We start from the raw sequence: 19234 nt of genomic DNA, 5'->3' as shown, positions 1-19234 counted from the left end.
AAAGGTGAATGAATGAAAATCATGCAAATTTCATTCGCCAATTTTCATTGGCCTTTTCTAAATACTCAGAAGATGATAGGTTCTCAAGACAAACCCTATTCTGTCGGTTCGACACAACATCTCGTTCCCTCCATCAAGGAACCGAGGTTACATCCGTAACCAAGACGTTCTATAGTGTGTAATCATATGTGTGTCAGAATTGTCTAAAAGCAGAACTGTGTTTTAATGCTGCAAACATCTGATAACGTCTCAGTGGTCTAACAGCGCTCCTCAATGTCTAAATAAGTGAGGTGACCAATCAAATGAAAGAAGACGAGAGTGACTGTTGACAGAGCCGAGCGGTTGTGTAAATCAAGTTTTTCATGTGCAGATGATGTGATGAGCTCAGAATATAAACACAACAAGTAAAGTTTCATGTTAAGCGTGTGTGAATGTCCCACATTAAACTGTGTCCTTATAATGGACTTCTATGGAGGAGAAAACACTTAACTGACATTATTCACTTTATCTGTGGAATAACAACTCCTTCTGTTGACAGCAGCTTGTGTTTATTACAAGTGAGATTTGACAGAAATGTCGTTTTTCTGGTCGTTGTTTGGGTACGTTAAGAGGTTTTCACATGAAGCATTTTAGAAAGTCCCAGTAAACTGTGTGGCTTTGAAATTTGTTTATTGTTGTGCTTAATCTATTACTACTAATTCTAATAATCTTAAATGCATCATTTACAATAAATTCTAGAAGAGAAACTCTTTTTCTTTATTTGTCTTTATTTCTGTAGTTGTTTTTCTTTATGGCAAGATCTCTCAACCTTTGTATGAAAGGTCCATGTCTGATCTGTGCTCAAAATTTAAAGGGACAGTTCACCAAAATTAAAACTGTAAGGTCGGAGCCAAGATGTCCCGACCAGAGACTATTCTTCTCCTGAGAAACAAAGAATGGTTCTAAGCACAGTGGGGAACCTAGGCCAAAAGGGTGCCCCTTCCTGAAAGAAGAACACACCGATTCCTGATCAAAAGATAATCATCTCGGGAAAAGGACAGAGAGCATCTCTCAGTACAGTGAGAGACCTGAGCCAAAAGGACACCTTCCTTTGAGAAACAACGGACTCCCTCCAGTACAGAGAAATAATGAGAAATAACGTTGAAGATCTTGACATTACCACTGAAAATTTTAATTCCACCTTCTCGGTAACGCTAGACAAAGTTGCTCCACTACGTTTAAAGAAGATTAAAAATGGCAGCCCCACACCGTGGTATAATGAACACACTCAGGCTCTAAAGAAAGCGGCCCGAAAAATGGAGCGCAACTTTAAGAAAACTAAATTAGAGGTATTTCGTACAGCATGGAAGGATAGTATTCGAAAATACAGGAAAGCCCTAATAACTTCTAGATCCGCCTACTTTTCATCACTAATAGAAGAAAACCAGCACAACCCTAGGTTTTTATTACAACGGTGTGCAATTAATACCTAGAATTTCAAAATCAAGTGCAGGTGGTAGATCCTTTTCCTATCTAGCGCCTAAACTTTGGAATAGTCTTCCCTGCACTGTCCGGGAGGCAGACACACTCTGTCAGTTTAAATCTAGACTAAAGACGCATCTTTTTAATCTTGCATACACTACTCTTCCATAATATAAATCTTCTGAGGGTTTAGGCTGCATTAGTTAGATCAACCGGAACCAAAAACACAACTGATGTACTTGTTGCATCAAAGAGTACAGAACAGTACTCTACTCTCAGCCAGTCTTGTCTCATTGTTCCAAGGTTACCACAGCGAGCAGGATGCAGTTCATGGCCTGACCTGATGGTAGAGCGGAGAATGGGAAGTGGGGACCTGACAAGAGCTGAGATGATAGAGCTGGATAAAGAAGGACGCGGTCTCTTGACATGTCTTCACCACAAAACTTCAAATGCTATTAGATTATTAATGATAATCTTAAACTATAATTTATTTTATTATTAAGTTTATTTATTTTATTTAGCCTTGTTGTGCAAGTTCTCTGGAGCTTGTGCAGAGGCAGCAGCTTTTGCCAGAGGGGAACTGGAATCCCCTGGTTGGGCCTGGGTTCTCCTGAGGTTTTTTTTCTCGATTAGAGTTTTGGGTTCCTCGCCACCGTTTGCATACTGTTTTTGCACTATCTGCCTGACCGGGGGGGCTGCTTTAGAATCTTAAAGTTTTACTTAATTAATATTGCATATAGGAATTTATTATCTGTTATATTTGACCTGTGCTTCTCTCTCCTTTATCCTAAATGTGTGCTCTCACTGAGCGTGTGTGTGTGTGCGTACTTGTCTGTGTACGTACGTGTGTGTGTGTGTGTGTGTGTGTGTGTGTGTGTGTGCGTGCGCATCCGTGTGTGTGTGTGTGTCTCTATGTCTATGTGTGTTAGTACGTGTGCATATTGTGTGTGTGGAGTGTTTTGTATGTGGGTATGTCTGTCTTCTGTGTTTTCAACCTTTTCTTGTTTTTGCAGGTACAACTTTAATTATTTTGCTTATAGTCAATATGTCTCATGTACAGCTGCTTTGTAACAATGAAAATTGTAAAAGCGCTATATAAATAAAGTTGAAAGTTTTGAGTTTGAGTACAGCAAAACTCCCTACGAGCCCTAACCACCTTACCCCATCTCAAAACGACGCAAAAAATACCAGTGAATCACAAGAATGCCAGACCTCAAACCCTGCCACCCAAACTTGTTTTCCTTTTTCCCTTCCCTCTTTCAAACTCAACGCAGGACACCCAAAAGCTCTAAGGACCGTACACAAGAAAAGAACACGGCACATACGCAAAAAACACACATGTTTGGTATCATCCAAAAGGTCTCAGTGCAACTGGTACAATGGTCTCACTCCCATAACAACAATGTAATGACAAAGTTTTGTAAGAACTTAACAAACTTCCCTCAGTGCTGGAACATTTCTCACACATTTGGTGACTTTCACCAATCACCTACTGTATGCAGATTAATTACAGCCCCAGGGATCACAAGACCCAATCACAGCCAAATTCCCAACTCTAAAGAATATTTACATAATGCTTTGTTCTGGTTTGGTATTTAAGAGAGGTTGACAAAAATATCAGGGAATCTGTAGCCAGATCTCCCCCACAAATTCCTGTGTGTCCCGTCTCCTTTTGCGCCAGGTAATGGCCCAAACATTTGAACTTTCCTTTCTTTTGGCCCCTTTATTTCCCCCTTTATTGATTTTCTATTAATTTGTATTGAAATTATATTGGAATTGCCATTTGAAATTATTGGAATTTGAACCTTTGAAAATTGGGATTTTGAAAATTTTATGCGCTTTTAACCTGCTTTAATAAATTTGTTTTATTGTTTTTGGAATTCAATTCCTGTAAAAATTAATTTCCCCTTGAAAAGTTTTTAATAAAACGGTTTTAACAGTAAAGAAGTCACGCAATTATCCCTTTTGGTTACCGAAATCTTATGTTTTTCAGGCGTTAGTGAGCGGACCTAGAAATTCCTGTATTAGGTTGGAAAAAAGCAATCATTGGCCAATAAGCCTGAGATTATTTTTAGAGCTCCGGCCTTTTAAACTGTCTTGGGCCATTAGTTTTTTAAGTGTAAAATTAAAGACCTGTAGGGGGCTTATCGTCCTCCGTTTTTTTAAGAACAGCAACATATGGTTTTGTCCTGAACCAATCTAAAAATTAGGGCAAGTCCCCCCCAACCCAAACCCTTCCTGGTTTATTGGTTAATATTAAAATTCTAACTAAGTGGTTTTAAATAGGAAAACTAATATGGCCATGATTTTATTTTAAAGCTACGTCAAGACGGAAAGTAAGCAAATTTGGGTTCCCCCCGCTTATTTATCTCTTTATGGAGTGGGTCAAAATGACCTCTGGTTGAAAAACATCATTCCTTTTAAATTAAGGTTTTTTTTTAAATAAATCCTAAGGGGACCAGATTTCAAATTAATATGTTTTTTCCAGGAAGATGCTGGGGTTTTTGGAGACCGGGCCCATTCTTGAAAAAATTACTAGTCAATAGAACCTCCTGGCAGTGGGACCCGGAAGAACTGGGCGAGGTTTTTTTTTGTGAAACCCCGTGGAGATTCCAACGTTAAATTAACGGCCCCCGGCCGGCTCGAGACTCTAAGTGACATTGAGAATCGGATGAAGGAGTGTTATTCTGAATAAAACAGAGGAATCAGACATCCGTCAAATCTCACAATTATTAATGATAAAAGTTAAATGTAAACTAAATGAGAAGTCGAGATATTATTAAATTGGAGTCAGATAAAATAGAGGTAATTAAATGAAATATGCTTTCATTCAAATACTGTTTCACTAAACAAAGGAAGACAAGAACACGTGTGAAGCCTTCGCCACGCCTCTGGATACCGTCATTGGACCAGTGGGCAGACCTGTATGAGTTTCTTTCTTCTGCAGAACACAAAAGAAGATATTTTGAAAAATGTTGGTAATAGAACAGCACAGCCCCTCATTCACTTCTATTGTATGGACACAAAACCAATGCAAGTGAATGGGGGCTGTTAACAACATTCTTCAAAATATCTTCTTTTGTGTTCCGCGGAAGAAAGAAAGTCATACAGGTCTGAGATGACAAGAGTCTGAGTAAATGATGACAGAACTTCATGTTGAAGGTGAACTCCTCCTTTAATCCCACTCTTTCTTCAGCAGTCAACACATCACGCTCTGAATGTGCACACGCGGTACTTGACTGCAGTATTCATGAACGCTGTTTTTATTGGTGCTTGAAAGCAGGTGACATACTCGATTATATGAATTCCCACATCTTTAAAACAAGAATTACGATATTATCACAAACGATATATATCACACACCCCTAACAAACATGACACAAAATTATACTCGTTCACTTGTTCAAAGTAAGAGAAATGTGAATCTCATCATTAAAGTGCTAGGACAACATCTATGTGTGTAATTTGGGTAGGTTTCTAATTTGAGTAACATTTAAAATAGCAGAGAAAATGATCACTTATATATCCTGGTAACAAACCCCACTGTCATCAGAGAACATCACTGTCACTGAGGGATGTACACGGTCTGAGGTGAGGGGTTCATGTGAAAACAACATCAGCATGAAAGTCAGGACCCAAGACTTTCCAAAAGAACATTATCCAGAACATCAACACTGCCTCCGACCAACCCATCATCCACCTGATAGTAAAGGACCCAGTCTTTGGCTGGTTTTGAGGCTTTGATGATGTTTTTTGGGTGTTTAACAACGGGTGTTCATGTTACTAATAAAAAAAAACGCTTTATATTTCACATATTTCAAGTCTGTTGTTCATTGCTGTCCCACTTCTAACAAAACGACTGGATTTCTTCCGTCTATATAAAGTCCCTCCCTCTGAAACGCTCTGATTGGTAAAGCTGACCAAGTCTTTCGTGATTGGCTTCCGCTTCTCAGGCTGTTGTGATTGGTCGGTGCCCCTCTCACGTGTATTCATAAGCTTTGGCTTTTAGCAATAAACAGTAACAATGGCGTCAACTTCACTTCATCAGTTAAACACATGCGGATCCATCGATGTGTAACGGAGGTCTGCTAGTGCATGAGCAAACGTCAATCTTTGTTAGAGATCGCACATTTTTTTCCTACTATGGCGAGGGGAATGACACCGGACTGAATGGCGTCAGACCGGTTATATTAATTAACATATTAATAGTTTTGCTTTTTTATATCAGACCCGAGTTGGATAATAAAACAAGCAGATTGACCAGGAGACATTTGCAAGCAGGACTTCAAAGGACGTTTGATAGAAGTGTTTTAGAGGTACGCGCACACGCACACAATATCAGTGTGTTACACAGAACAGCTTTCACAGCCGATGGTAAAGTCATGAAGCTGTTATTCGATCGTTGGTTCTCTTAGAATGTGTGTCGCTGAACTCTTATGACCAGCTGGAGGACTGTGATGAAAGTGAAAGTAGTTTAGCGCGCAGCTCAGTCAAATGTTCACCATCTCTGAGAACCAAACACTACTCCAGCGGCTCTTCCTCTTCTCTAAGGAAGACCTCGCACATTTTCTGTCGTATCCCTTTGGGCGGAGGTTATTAAAAGCACTCAGAATAGTGACATCATGTACCTGGGAAGTATAGGGCTGTAGTCCGATCCAGCTGTTCTCTGTAGTCCTTGAAAAGCCAATTCTGTTAAAGACAATATCTCGCTTGGCACTGAACTTTAGCTTTTTCATTTTGCAGGTATTATTTATGCTCTAACAGCAACATTACACACTAACTAAAGGTTGAAAAATGGGATCGTGTTTAACGTGCTCTTTAAACAAATGTGATTAAGATTTTCATGACTTTAAACTCCAGACGCTCTTCACATCTGATCTGATCAGACATGCTCGGCTTCACTCCACATGTTCATCAGTAAGTCTTGGGCACTTCTGACCCTGACGTCCATTCACCAGGAATGAGGGACACTGACAGGTCAAAGTGTTTTAAACATGAGCTGACCCAGTCTCTATCATCTCTATCTGGCCCTTGTCAGAGTCACTCAGATATTTTCACCGCCTGATTCTTCTGCTTCCATCACATGTACTTCAAGCACTGACTGATCGCTTGATGTCTAGTCAAAGAACTGAATTTAATGGACCGTTTACAGTATTATTTATTTATCTTTTAAAAGTACACACTGATAAAGATGAATTAATGTTGTGTGATCAGTGTGTGTGACTATCAGAGAGATGATCTTACTCCAGTGTCTTCAGTTTACAGTGAGGATTCTCCAGTACATCACAGATCAGCTTCACTCCTGAATCTCCTACATTACGATCTGAAGTCAGAGCAACACAACCTTCATCTGTGATTGTGATCTCACACCAGTTCAACCTGTAGAGAACAATAACACACACTTCAGTCTCTCGCTTCAGCAGAATGTCATGAATAAATAAACATGTTATATAAATGACAATCATCTTTTTGTCTGAAGTGACAGAAATGTTATTTCCACGCCTGTAGAAGATGATTCACTAAGAATCAGTACATGTGTGACTATCAGAGAGATGATCTTACTTCAGTGTCTTCAGTTTACAGTGAGGATTCTCCAGTACATCACAGATCAGCTTCACTCCTGAATCTCCTACATTATTATCAGACAGATCCAGATGTGTCAGGTGTGAGGGGTTTGATCTCAGAGCTGAAGTCAGAGCAACACAACCTTCATCTGTGATCTTACACCGACTCAACCTGTAGAGAACAAGAACACACACTTCAGTCTCTCACTTCAGCAGAATGTCATGAATGAAACACATATTACACTGAATCACATTCATCATCATGTTAAATCTGGACCTCATCATTAAAATGCTGTTCTCACGCTCTCACACCACACATCTGTTTCCTCACACAGGACCGTACGCACCATTGTTTCTATAGTGTGTAATCAAATGTGTGTCAGAATTGTCTAAAAGCAGAACTGTGTTTTAATGCTGCAAACATCTGATAACGTCTCAGTGGTCTAACAGCGCTCCTCAATGTCTAAATAAGTGAGGTGACCAATCAAATGAAAGAAGACGAGAGTGACTGTTGACAGAGCCGAGCGGTTGTGTAAATCAAGTGTTTCATGTGCAGATGATGTGATGAGCTCAGAATATAAACACAACAAGTAAAGTTTCATGTTAAGCGTGTGTGAATGTCCCACATTAAACTGTGTCCTTATAATGGACTTCTATGGAGGAGAAAACACTTAACTGACATTATTCACTTTATCTGTGGAATAACAACTCCTTCTGTTGACAGCAGCTTGTGTTTATTACAAGTGAGATTTGACAGAAATGTAGTTTTTCTGGTCGTTGTTTGGGTACGTTAAGAGGTTTTCACATGAAGCATTTTAGAAAGTCCCAGTAAACTGTGTGGCTTTGAAAGTTTGTTTATTGGTTGTGCTTAATCTATTCTACTAATTCTAATAATACTTAAATGCATCATTTGACAATAAATTCTAGAAGAGAAACTCTTTTTCTTTATTTGTCTTTATTTCTGTAGTGTTTTTCTTTATGGCAAGATCTCTCAACCATTGTATGAAAGGTCCATGTCTGATCTGTGCTCGACATTTAAAGGGACAGTTCACCTAAAATTAAAAGTAATAAAATGATGTTGATTTTTGTTATCAAATGTTTTGACAATCACAATACACTTATAATGTAAGGTTTTTGTGTTTGTGTTTTTTATGACATCCCAAATACCCCCCAACCAACCCATGAACATGAATATAGAAGATGATTCACTAAGAATCAGTACATGTGTGACTATCAGAGAGATAATCTTACCTCAGTGTCTCCAGTTTACAGTGAGGATTCTCCAGTACATCACAGATCAGCTTCATTCCTGAATCTCCTACATTATTATCAGACAGATCCAGATGTGTCAGGTGTGAGGGGTTTGATCTCAGAGCTGAAGTCAGAGCAACATAACCTTCATCTGTGATCTTACACCGACTCAACCTGTAGAGAAATGAAGAAAAGTTTTGTGGATTTGTGTCATTTACACTTAAATACAGTAACATGATGTTCTTCATCTAGTGATTTAAGACAGAAACCACTGAACACTAAACTCTGTTTGACATCTGCAGTACTTCACATTTGTGAGCAGTGGCATCGCCACCAAATGATCCAGAGAAGTAGACTGTTAAACGCGAGTTCAACATATATTATAAATTGCAAAATAATTTTGAAATAGACAAGATTTACTACACTATACTCGTCTGGAAGTTGTGTTCACATTCATTAAAAGTATTATTTCAAATTGTATTTGGTTAATTTCTGAGTTTATATAGATACACAAACTTTTGGCAGGCAGGTGACCTGAGGCTGCTCTCTAATTGGCTCGCGTCAGAACTTCGCCTGTGTGCCCCAGACCCTCCTACTTTTGCTGATAGCGTATCAATATTGAGTTTTACATGTTTGACCTCATCTGATTGGACAATTTTCAACCGTTTCAGAGAATCCTTTACTCACCCAGAACCTCGGTACGGAACATTATGAAGTTTAAATACAAGTTTAGAAGTATCCTGTGGACTGCATGAACGTGATTTACAAATTTACCACAATAGTGATAACGGATGATCTTTACTCGCCCTTATTATAATGATCTTTACTCGCCCTTATTATAATAAAGTGTTTACAGTGCACGTGTCATGATCCTGCCTCTCCTTGTCATGATTTTCAGGTCTTGTGGCAGGATCATGACATACCCATGTGTTTTATGTGGGAAAAGGGCATGGCATTGTTTTCATTTTGTAATGCCATGCTCTCTCTCCAGTGTCGCGTCCTCTAGCCCCGCCCCTTGTTATCCGTTAGTGTCCCATTAGTGTTTTATCCTGTTCACCTGTCCGTCACCGTCCCCGTTCAATCTTCCCTCGTTAACGTTCCCTTTATCTAGTCCCAGTTCCCTCTGTCCCGTGTCGGTTCATTGTTTGTTAAACGCCATTGTTACACCCGTTCGTGTCTCCTGTTTAAGACTGTGTTCCTGTTCGGACTTTCCCTTATTCGTGTTTTGTTTCTTTATTAAGAATCCCTGTTTTGCCCCATTGTGGGTTTTCTTTTGTGCTTTTATTTAATCAAAATATTGTTTGTTAACCCCTTGTTGCCTGCACCTGGGTTCTCTGGCCCCTTTTCATGACCGCACGCGAGCAGCGCAACAAAATCAGTGATGCTATTTGCATTGAATGCTCTGCGCTGCGTTAGAAATCCCTGTTGTTTTTTCTGTTTACTCTCTATAATACTGTAGTACACTTTTTGGTTTTACACTAGTAAACTAAGGTGCTGACATACGTTATAGCTTTATATATGTTAACGGTTCTACTCGCCCCGCTCTGCGCGGGTCTCAAACCGGCTCAGCCCGGATGGGAGACTGCTAAAGACCGCAGCTTCTAGCGTGAGGTTTACTCGCACAGCTCTCTCTCGCTGGCCTCCGTTACATATAGATTTTATAAAGGTTTCAGCAGTACTAACTATAGTTGTTGTGCTTGTAGAGCTCAACACATATAAATGACGAGAAACCAGATGGACTGTTATTATTCTTTACTGAACTAAAGCTATCTGAAAAGTTACTCTGTATTTTGTTACGGAAGAGATGAATGGCCAACAAAACACTGAACAGGGTTACTCTCGCTCTCTATGGTCATTATTGACAATTCCAGAGTTTCCTGAGCACTCCATACACTACAATAGTGAATTGATAAACTAGAAAATACTGTATTATACCTTAATATTTACTATGGTACGGTTCAAAAACACTGTAGCATCTAGGAATTTAACTACAGTTTACTGTAATACATTATAAAGTAGACTGCAATATTTTTTCCATTTGGACTGGCACCTTATTACTGTTAATAAACACCGTCATGCTTTGATAGTTAAACCTTTTTTTAGCCAAGCAGTGATGATACGTTTACATCACATGTCAAATGGTTTGTTGTGTCCCCTCAAGAGATTGTGTACCAGCCGCCAGTTTGTGAGACTTCATGAGTAATGTTTAAAGAGTGAAGTGACTGTTCACACTTACTGAACTGATCTGGATTCACGAATCACAGGCACCAGATTCTTAAGAACCTTCAGTTGTTCAGCTTTGTTTCCTCCTCTAACAAAATCCCTCAGTTTAAACTCCTTCAGCTCGTGTTCTGATGTCAACAACACAAAAACTACAGCTGACCACTGAGATGAAGAGAGTTTGGTTTGACTTAATGTTCCAGATTTCACATGATGTTGGATTTCCTCCACTAGTGAATCATCACCCACTTCATTGAGACAGTGAAACAGATTGATGGATTTCTCTGGAGAGTGAGCGCTCCTGATCTTCTTCTTGATATACTCGACTGTTTTCTCATTGCTGTGAGAGCTTCTTACCGTCTGTGTCATCAAACCTCGTAGAAGATTCTGATTAGACTCCAGCGACAAACCCAGAAGAAAACGAAGAAAAAGATCCAGATGTCCATTTTTACTCCGTAGAGACTCGTCTACAGCTCTCTGATGCAGCTCAGATATTGAAAGCTTATTTCCTTGAGATAGTTTGTTAGTTTTCTTGAACACATTTCTCTTGTTGTTTGTGATGGAGATGTGAGCATAAAGAGCTGCGAGATGTTCCTGAACGCTCAGATGAACAAAGCAGTAAACTTTCCCCTGATACAAGCCAAACTCCTCTCTGAAGATCTGAGTGCACAATCCTGAGTACACTGATGCTTCTGCTACATCAATGCCACACTCTCTCAGGTCCTCATCATAGAAGATCACGTTGCCTTTCACGAGCTGCTCAAATGCCAGTTTGGCCAGTTTGAAGATCATGTCTTCATCATTCTTCACCTTCTTCTCATAGTCCTTCTGATGTTTGATGTTTGTCTGAATGATCAGGAAGTGTGTGTACATCTGAGTGAGAGTCTTGGGGATCTCTCCTTCACTCTCTGCTTCACTCAACATTCTCTCTAGAACAGTGGCTGAAATCCAGCAGAACACTGGGATGTGACACATGATGTAGAGGCTCCTGGATGACTTCAGGTGTGAGATGATTCTGTTGGCCAGACTCTCATCGCTGATTCTCTTGCTGAAGTATTCCTCCTTCTGTTTGTCAGTGAAGCCTCGTACCTCTGTGACTCGATCCACACACTCAGAGGGGATGAGATCAGCTGCCGCTGGTCTGGAGGTGATCCAGATGAGAGCGGAGGGAAGCAGATTCCCCAACATGAGGTTTGTCAGCATCACGTCCACTGAGGCTGATTCACTGACATCACACAACCTCACACTGCTGTGAAAATCCAGAGACACACGACACTCATCCAAACCATCAAAGATGAACAACACTTTATAGTCACCGCTGGAGATTTCCATTTCTTTTGTCTCTGGGAAGAAAAGATGAAGAAGATGTAAAAGACTGAGTGTTTTCTTCTTTATCAAGTTGATCTCTCTGAAAGGAAGTGGAAATATGAGGTGGACGTCCTGATTCTCTTTCCCTTCAGCCCAGTCCAGAATGAACTTCTGCACAGAGACGGTTTTTCCAATGCCAGCGACTCCCTTTGTCAGCACACGTCTGATGGGTTTGTCTTGTGCAGGTAAAGCTTTAAAGATGTCATTGCATTTGATGGGTGTGTCCTCTGTTGCTGTTCTCCTGGATTGTGTCTCAATCTGTCTCACCTCATGTTCATTACTGATCTCTCCACTTTCACTCTCTGTGATGTAGAGCTCTGTGTAGATCTCATTCAGCAGTGTTGGGTTTCTCTCACCTGATGTTCCCTCACACACACACTCAAACTTCTTCCTCAGATTTGATCTGAATGTGTCGAGGACTTCAGCAGGTTTAGACTCATGGCTGTAAAATAACAGATTATTACAGTTAGAAAAGTAAGAGAAGTGAACGTCTGAAGCAAATCAGCGTTTATGTTTTTGTATCATAAGACACAGACCATATCTATAGACCACTTTGCAATATGTCAACAAAACAACACTGGTCCAGAAGCACTTCCTGTTTCAGTGTTTTAAAACAAATCAAATGTTAGCACAAAATACATCCAACATAACATTCAGAAACTGAAATGAAACGTTAAACAAACATCTTAAAGAGCTATTTATGCAAAATAATGAAAAACTAAAAGTTGAAATAGGAAGTGCTTCTGGACCAGTGTTGTAGAGCCCTGCATTTCAGCCCAGGCCCGACAGGTTCCGACTTATTTACGCCCCTCGGGCCAGGCTTCAGGCCAATTTTTACGTCATAGCTCACAAGCGGGCCAGGCTTCGGGCTTGTTTTAGGCTTGTCCTTTTTATATATAAGACATTCATTAATATTTCTAATATATATTAGAAATTCAGTAAATGAAGAAGTGATAAGAAGTTGATGATGGTCAATTTAAAACATCGAACACGTTTACATATCACGCTGACACACATTACACATTCTGCTTGCGTGCAGTTGCGCACGCGCGTTCACACAGGTTTCCCTCGTCCACTATTCACCTCACATGCAATGGAGAACATAAAGAGAAAAATCACAAATGGCGAACTTAAAACACAGAAAAACAAAGAGGAAAGGCAAACTCCTGGGCTGTTTTTCTACACGATGTTCTTTAAGAGATTTGTTCTTGTGGCTGTACCTGTGTTAGGAGGCTGTCTCGTTTTCTGTTTGGGATTAGACTTTTTCATTAGTAATTGTTGCCTAAGTGTAAGGTAAAACAATCTGCATGTTGTTGTTATTATTTTTATTTTAAATTGTTTTGATTTTACACGTTTTCGTTTGTTTTCAGCACGTTGTTCGCCGTTGCAAGCACCTCAGTTTATAAAAAAGTGCTCTTTTACTGTTGTGGTGATAATAAACGTTTAAACTAACATTGTGATATGCTTAAATTGTTGAGTTTTTTCTTTATTTAAAAAAATCTTCGGATTTTATTGCAGGCAAGCCAAGTGTTGATTTGACAGACTAAATTGATCAAACGTAGTCAACTCACCATCGGCCGCTAGCCACTTGGTCAACTATTTTAATGGCTGCAACAGTAGCATTGGCTGTGTAATGGGATTAAAAATAAACCAAAAAAAATCGGGCTCTAGGCGGGCTCGGGCCGAGAATTCTGATAAGCTTGTCGGGCCGGGCTCGGGCCTGAGTGTCTCGGGGCAGGGCCGGGCTAGGGCCTGGATTTAAGGCCCGTGCAGGGCTATACAGTGTTGTTCTGTAGGGTTTATAAAATGCTGTTTATTTATAATGTGTTTAAGAGAATTGTTCACACATAAATGATAAATCTCTCATAGTTTACTCTTCCTCATGTCATCTTAGATGTACATCACTTCTTCAGTTAAATATTAAGTGTCAGAACTGAAAACGCCCTTGTTACTGAGATTACAGCTGTTATTGACACCAGGTCCAGCGAACGCCAGGTCCTGGAATGCACCTCTGAACACCGCCTCCACAGAAGAATATCAACGACTACTTCTCTAGCCCCGCCCACTGGTTTGCGCATGACAGTACTGAAGTAACACAAGTTGCACAGAACCAGATAGAGCGAGCGAGCAAGCAAGCAATAAACACTGCCGTTAAAGATCACAAAATAAAAAAGCAGTGTGAGTACTCATCTTATGTGAGTAAAACATGTTTGTACTATGCGTCACTATTGCTTTGTTAGAGATCGTTTGATGTGCCCTGAGCACTATTCGCACGAGATTAGTATTACCTGGGGACCTCTAGTCAATTGTAATAATTGCAGAGGTTGTCTGTGATCTTAATCCAGTGCGAATCGGCCATGTCTGTAATTTGTAAAGTAAAAATTCCCCCACAAATGACCTACCATTTTGACGAACACTGAGGTCCTGTGATAATATTAGTCCCGTGCGAATCGGCATCTCTGTGATTTGCTGGGCTCATATATCATTTTTCAAGGTTTTAGCCACCGTTTGTGAATAATGGAGGCTGTTTGAAGTGTTTTGGTATTATTTCGGGTGCTGCGTGATGTCCATAAGTTACCAGGAGTCTCCCGTTTGTTTATTTATCATGGAAACTCTCGTAACATTTGAGACTCGCGATCGCGGTGATCTTCTGTCCACGGGTCTCAAATGCTGACAGGTATTATCAAACATCATTAAACACCATATAGGCTATACAAACTATACGCAAAGCCTTGCAATCACATCTGGGAAATTTGAGTAAAATCACAGGCTTAAATTATCCCGTGCGAATGCGTCACATGAAATACAGATGTGGGGAGGTCATTTATAAATCACACGAGGTCCCCAGATAATATTAATACCGTGCGAAAACTGCGAATAGGGCGAATGTGTAACCTAACGTTACGTCTCGAACCAAATTCACAGAAGGCTCCAACTAAGTTTACTACGCAAACTTCTATCCAATCATAGCAGAGGGCGTTTACTTTCAAGTCTTCAATGCGGCCGCCCATTAAAACCCAGCGTTTGTCAAGCTGGCCTCAAAACCCGGGTTGAAAACAGCCTATTACTTGTCGATTTTGATGTTTTTTAATGTAAAACCCACACGAACGTCATAAGTAGACCTCAGACAACAGTATAAAACACATTTAAACTGTTGTCATTATATCTTCTTATATAGGTTTCGTCTTGTCGAAGAACCAGAAAACAAACGCATCCATCATATAATCCAGTGTTACTCATTGCGCGGCTCGTGAGCCTCCCGCGGCTCGCCAAGCTTTAATTCATGGCTCGTATGGCAGTAAATAATATGGTGAAATGATCACGCAATCAAAATAGATAATTCATAAAAAAACAAAAATAAGCAAGAAATAACCTATTAGAAAATTCTGTGTCTGCTCTATAACAAATCATTATATAAAAGTACCAAAAAAAGCGGAATAAAATATGAAAATATAGACTTATAAAAAAAGATACTCTCTCTCCCGTTACGTCCATTAACGTTACACTGACTGACTGCGCAGCTGCCGGTTTTTGGCGCTCTTTCCAGCTCTTAACACTTGACGTTAGCTACTGCTATTTCCAACATTTCATGCTAGTTAGCTTGTGTTATACACGGACTACAAATGGATCGATTTCTTATCCACTTGCACCAAGTGGACAGCAACAAAGCAATGTGAATATGACAAAAGAGGGAACTAAAGATTCGGAGCATGCAACAACCGCAAATCAACAGAAAGATGACATGGAGACGGAGTTTGTGGCTAGTCAGCACCTGCTAAAAAGAGAAAGGTACGAATCATACAAGATGAGCATAGAAAATTTCAAGAAAAGTGGACAGATGAATTTTTATTTGTTCTCCACGGATCGAACCCTTTGTGTTTACTATGCAAACAAACCCGCTCTGGTTTCAAGCGCAGTAATTGGGAGCGCCATTTCTAAACAACGCATCCAAATTTCAATAAAAGTTACCCGCCTGGAAGTGAAATGAGGAAAAGAAAAATAGAACAGCTTTCTTCCTCTCTTTATGGACAACAAAGGCTCATACACATGACAACTTCTACAGCTGAACGTTTAACCAAGGCTTCTTTTGAGATCGCGTGGATTTTGGCTCGGGAAAAAAACCGTGGCTCCCCTATTGACTTTGTCCTATTATTGTGGCTCTCGTGAAAAAATATTGAAGACCACTGATATAATCACATGAGCCACAATAGAGACACATGAGAACCAACATGTTTCTTCATCATTTTGACTTTCTTTAATCTAGTAATATGATTGTTTTTATTTTTTTAACACGACACTAAAACACTGATGTAGGGACCTATACAGTGACGTATATGTTTATAATAATTCATCTAAAGGAAAGAATACACATTCTGGGATGACATTAGGGTGAGTAAGTTATGACAGTGTTTTTATTTTTGGACGATCTGTTCCATTGGGTGATGTATGCTGGGAACTCTTTCATCTTATGATTTACCTGAAAGCAGGACACATGTCTTCATTGAAGTCTTGTGGTTGATTCTCAGACGGATCAAACTTCATCTTCTTACAGACGGGTTCTGTTACGAGTGGTCTGATCAGGATGAATAAAAAGCAAGAATCAGACACTTTGATATTAGTGGGTTTTCTCATTACTTTAATAACTCTACAGGTTTTACACTGTTGTGAAAGTAAGTTATTAATAAAGCCTAATTCTGATCGTTGTGTTGATAGGCTTTAGGCCGAATGTCACATGCAGAAAGCGGTTCAGGTCTTTTGTATGTGCTTCACTACACATAGAGCTGTTTTACTCAACAGGACTTCAAAGGAGCGACCAAATGAACATGTCCATCACATGTCCAGATTGATACTGAACTGAATACTGAAACTGATCGTCCTCTTACTAACATTTGAATAATAAAAATGACATTTAACTGCTATAAACTCGTTCGGTTTGCTGATTAGCTCAAAACTCCACAGATATCACTGTTAGGTCATACTGCTGCTAACACTTTCTCTTACAACCTGTTTTCTGGTTTAGTCATGTGACATACATTAGTCATGTATGAGGGAATTCATGTTCATGCTCTTTCTGTGTGAGCGTGTATAATAATGAAGAGAAACAAATCATCATAAGAACAATTTCTCATCTCTTTTGCCAAATAAATCAAATCAAAACTATAATCACATTTTAAAGCTATTTTATACCTGACATCAGGCCATGTATCTCCACTCTTCGGCCCAATCCCAATTCTATTTTCTACCCCTCGCCCCTTCCACATGCCCCTTGAAACAAAGTGGCAAGGGGAAGGGTTACAAATTTTCCGCTAAGAAATGGGACACCACTACTACTGGTATACGTCATCATACATCGTTTGCTAGCTCCTAACGTTACGTCAGAGGACAAGCGCCGATGCACCGGGTATATGACATAAAAAGATATTTACTAATATCGTGCAATCAGTTCTGTCCGCTTGCAAACTTAAAAGAACATCACCGTAAATGCAAACACAAGATTGAATGTAACATACATAAAATGAAAAATTGTCATAAAAATTCTTATTAATGGCAAAAAATACTTACATTTGGGTCTGCTTGCTCGAGTGAGCGGCCATGTTGGACATTTCTCTTAGCCCTTCGTTTGAAGTGAGGTCCCGAAAAATCTTCGTTTGAAGGGCTATCTGGCTCTTCCCCTTACCCCTACCCCTCCAACCAAAAGAGAATTGAGACACCCCTTCACGTGAACGCGCCAAACGGAGGGGTAGGGGAAAGTGTAGGGGTAAGGGGTAGAATTGGGATTGGGCCTTAAAGTTTAATGGCGGATCCATAGACCAGTCACTCTTCATGGACACACAGCTGAACTCTGGATCTGATCTCATCTGATCAACTGATCTATAACACACAACACATTACAGTTCATTACTGTATTCCAACAAATAAAAGCATGTGTTATCTTTTCATATTTTCAATATTAATATTGTCAATTTAAATAAGTGTTTCCACAGACATGTTGATTATATTTCATCCTGTAGAGTCTTTCTGAGTTTATAAATGACATTTTATGAATGTGTGTCTCTTTGTGAACATCATTGAAAATGAGGATCAAATTTCTTCTTAACAATTTCTCATCTATTTAACTAAATAAATCATCAAATCAAATGTCAAACTATAGTCATACAGTCATGAGCAGAAATATTGGTATGAAATATGAGCGAAGAAGGCTGTAAAAATAAATCTGCATTGTTTCACATTTTGATTTTTTATTTGAAAAAAATCTATAAAATTCCAACATTTCATTGAAGTAAAACAATTGTAAGTGGGGGAAAATCACATTGTGGATTTTTTTCTCCAATTCATGTTGGCCACAATGATTGACAGCCTTGTGTTTAATACAGAGTCTTTTCTTTTATGTCTGATGAGGTTTGAGAACACATGGCAATTCCTCCATACAGAATCTCTTCAGATCCTTCAAATGTTGGCGCTCTCTCTTCTTCAGTTCACTCACTCATTCTCTATAGTGTTCAGATCAGGGAACTGGGATGGCTATGGCAGGATCTTGATTTTGTGTTCAGTGAGTCGTTTCTTGATGATTTGGATGTTTGTCAAGTCAGGTTTTGATTTCTTTATTTGATATAAAACATGACGCCATGAATCTGAACAACACGTCTAGGACCTCTGGTATAAAGTAGGTCCACAACAATGAAGATCTGCTGATATATTCAACTGTGGACATGGAGCAGTTTTTATCTCTGTGTGCACCAAACGTGTCTTGAGTTATTGCTGCCAAAAACCAGATACCAAACATTCACATAAATAGACGTAATAATAATGACGAGACCGGACAAAGATGGGGCAAACAGAGTGAGTCTTTATACAGTTGGTGTGATGAGGGAAGTGCAGACACTAAACAGGCGAGGGGGCGTGGAGGATTGTGGGAAGTGAAGTCCATGAGAAAAATGGCCAGAGGAAAACATCGGGAGGCAGACAAGACCGTGACACCTTTTAAATCCACTTTTTATTTTGTGTAGCTCAACAATCCTTTGCTGCACATCAGAACTATATTCTTTGGTTTTATCCATTGTGAGGAGTGATTAAGGGGGTTTGGCTTTGTGTTACTAATATTATTCTCCTGTGAAACAAGAAGTCTTGACTGGACAACATCATGTTTCTAGTCATCTTGGTTTGCTCAGAAAATGAAATGGGAATATACTTGGGAGATAAATTACTTCTAAATTTATGAACACAGGGTGTGTAAATTGTAGATTTTTTTAATAAAGATCAAAACGAGAAACTACTATTTTGTGACTATTTTTCCTGCCAGTGCGAACAGTTTTTCTTAATGGTGGCACCAGTTCAACTGTCAAACTGATCCATATACTGTATATTTTTTG

At 39.5% G+C, this 19234-nt stretch overlaps 1 protein-coding gene across 6 annotated transcripts in view; it reads right to left on the bottom strand.

The window, feature by feature from the left end:
- Nucleotides 1-17731, bottom strand: part of LOC130551349 (NACHT, LRR and PYD domains-containing protein 3-like) — a 28183-nt gene extending 10452 nt beyond the window's left edge. The window contains exons 1-6 of one of the 6 annotated variants that reach the window (XM_057328915.1): nucleotides 17427-17731; nucleotides 16342-16437; nucleotides 10513-12306; nucleotides 8277-8450; nucleotides 7024-7197; nucleotides 6706-6840 (exon numbers count right to left, since the gene is read on the bottom strand). In XM_057328915.1, the coding sequence (XP_057184898.1) occupies nucleotides 6706-6840; nucleotides 7024-7197; nucleotides 8277-8450; nucleotides 10513-12306; nucleotides 16342-16437; nucleotides 17427-17722 (2669 nt within the window). In that variant the 5' untranslated portion in view covers nucleotides 17723-17731. Of the gene's footprint in view, nucleotides 1-6705; nucleotides 6841-7023; nucleotides 7198-8276; nucleotides 8451-10512; nucleotides 12307-16341; nucleotides 16438-17051; nucleotides 17163-17426 lie in introns of those variants that run through there. The other 5 variants (XM_057328914.1, XM_057328918.1, XM_057328916.1 and 2 more) reach the window with 5 other exon arrangements.
- Between the last annotated feature and the right edge of the window lie 1503 nt (nucleotides 17732-19234).

Source organism: Triplophysa rosa, unplaced genomic scaffold (genome assembly GCF_024868665.1).
Source record: "Triplophysa rosa unplaced genomic scaffold, Trosa_1v2 scaffold97_ERROPOS115763, whole genome shotgun sequence".
In the NCBI taxonomy this organism is placed as follows: domain Eukaryota; kingdom Metazoa; phylum Chordata; class Actinopteri; order Cypriniformes; family Nemacheilidae; genus Triplophysa; species Triplophysa rosa.
Note: the sequence above shows the minus strand (reverse complement) of the source record. Positions and strands in the feature narration are given on the sequence as shown.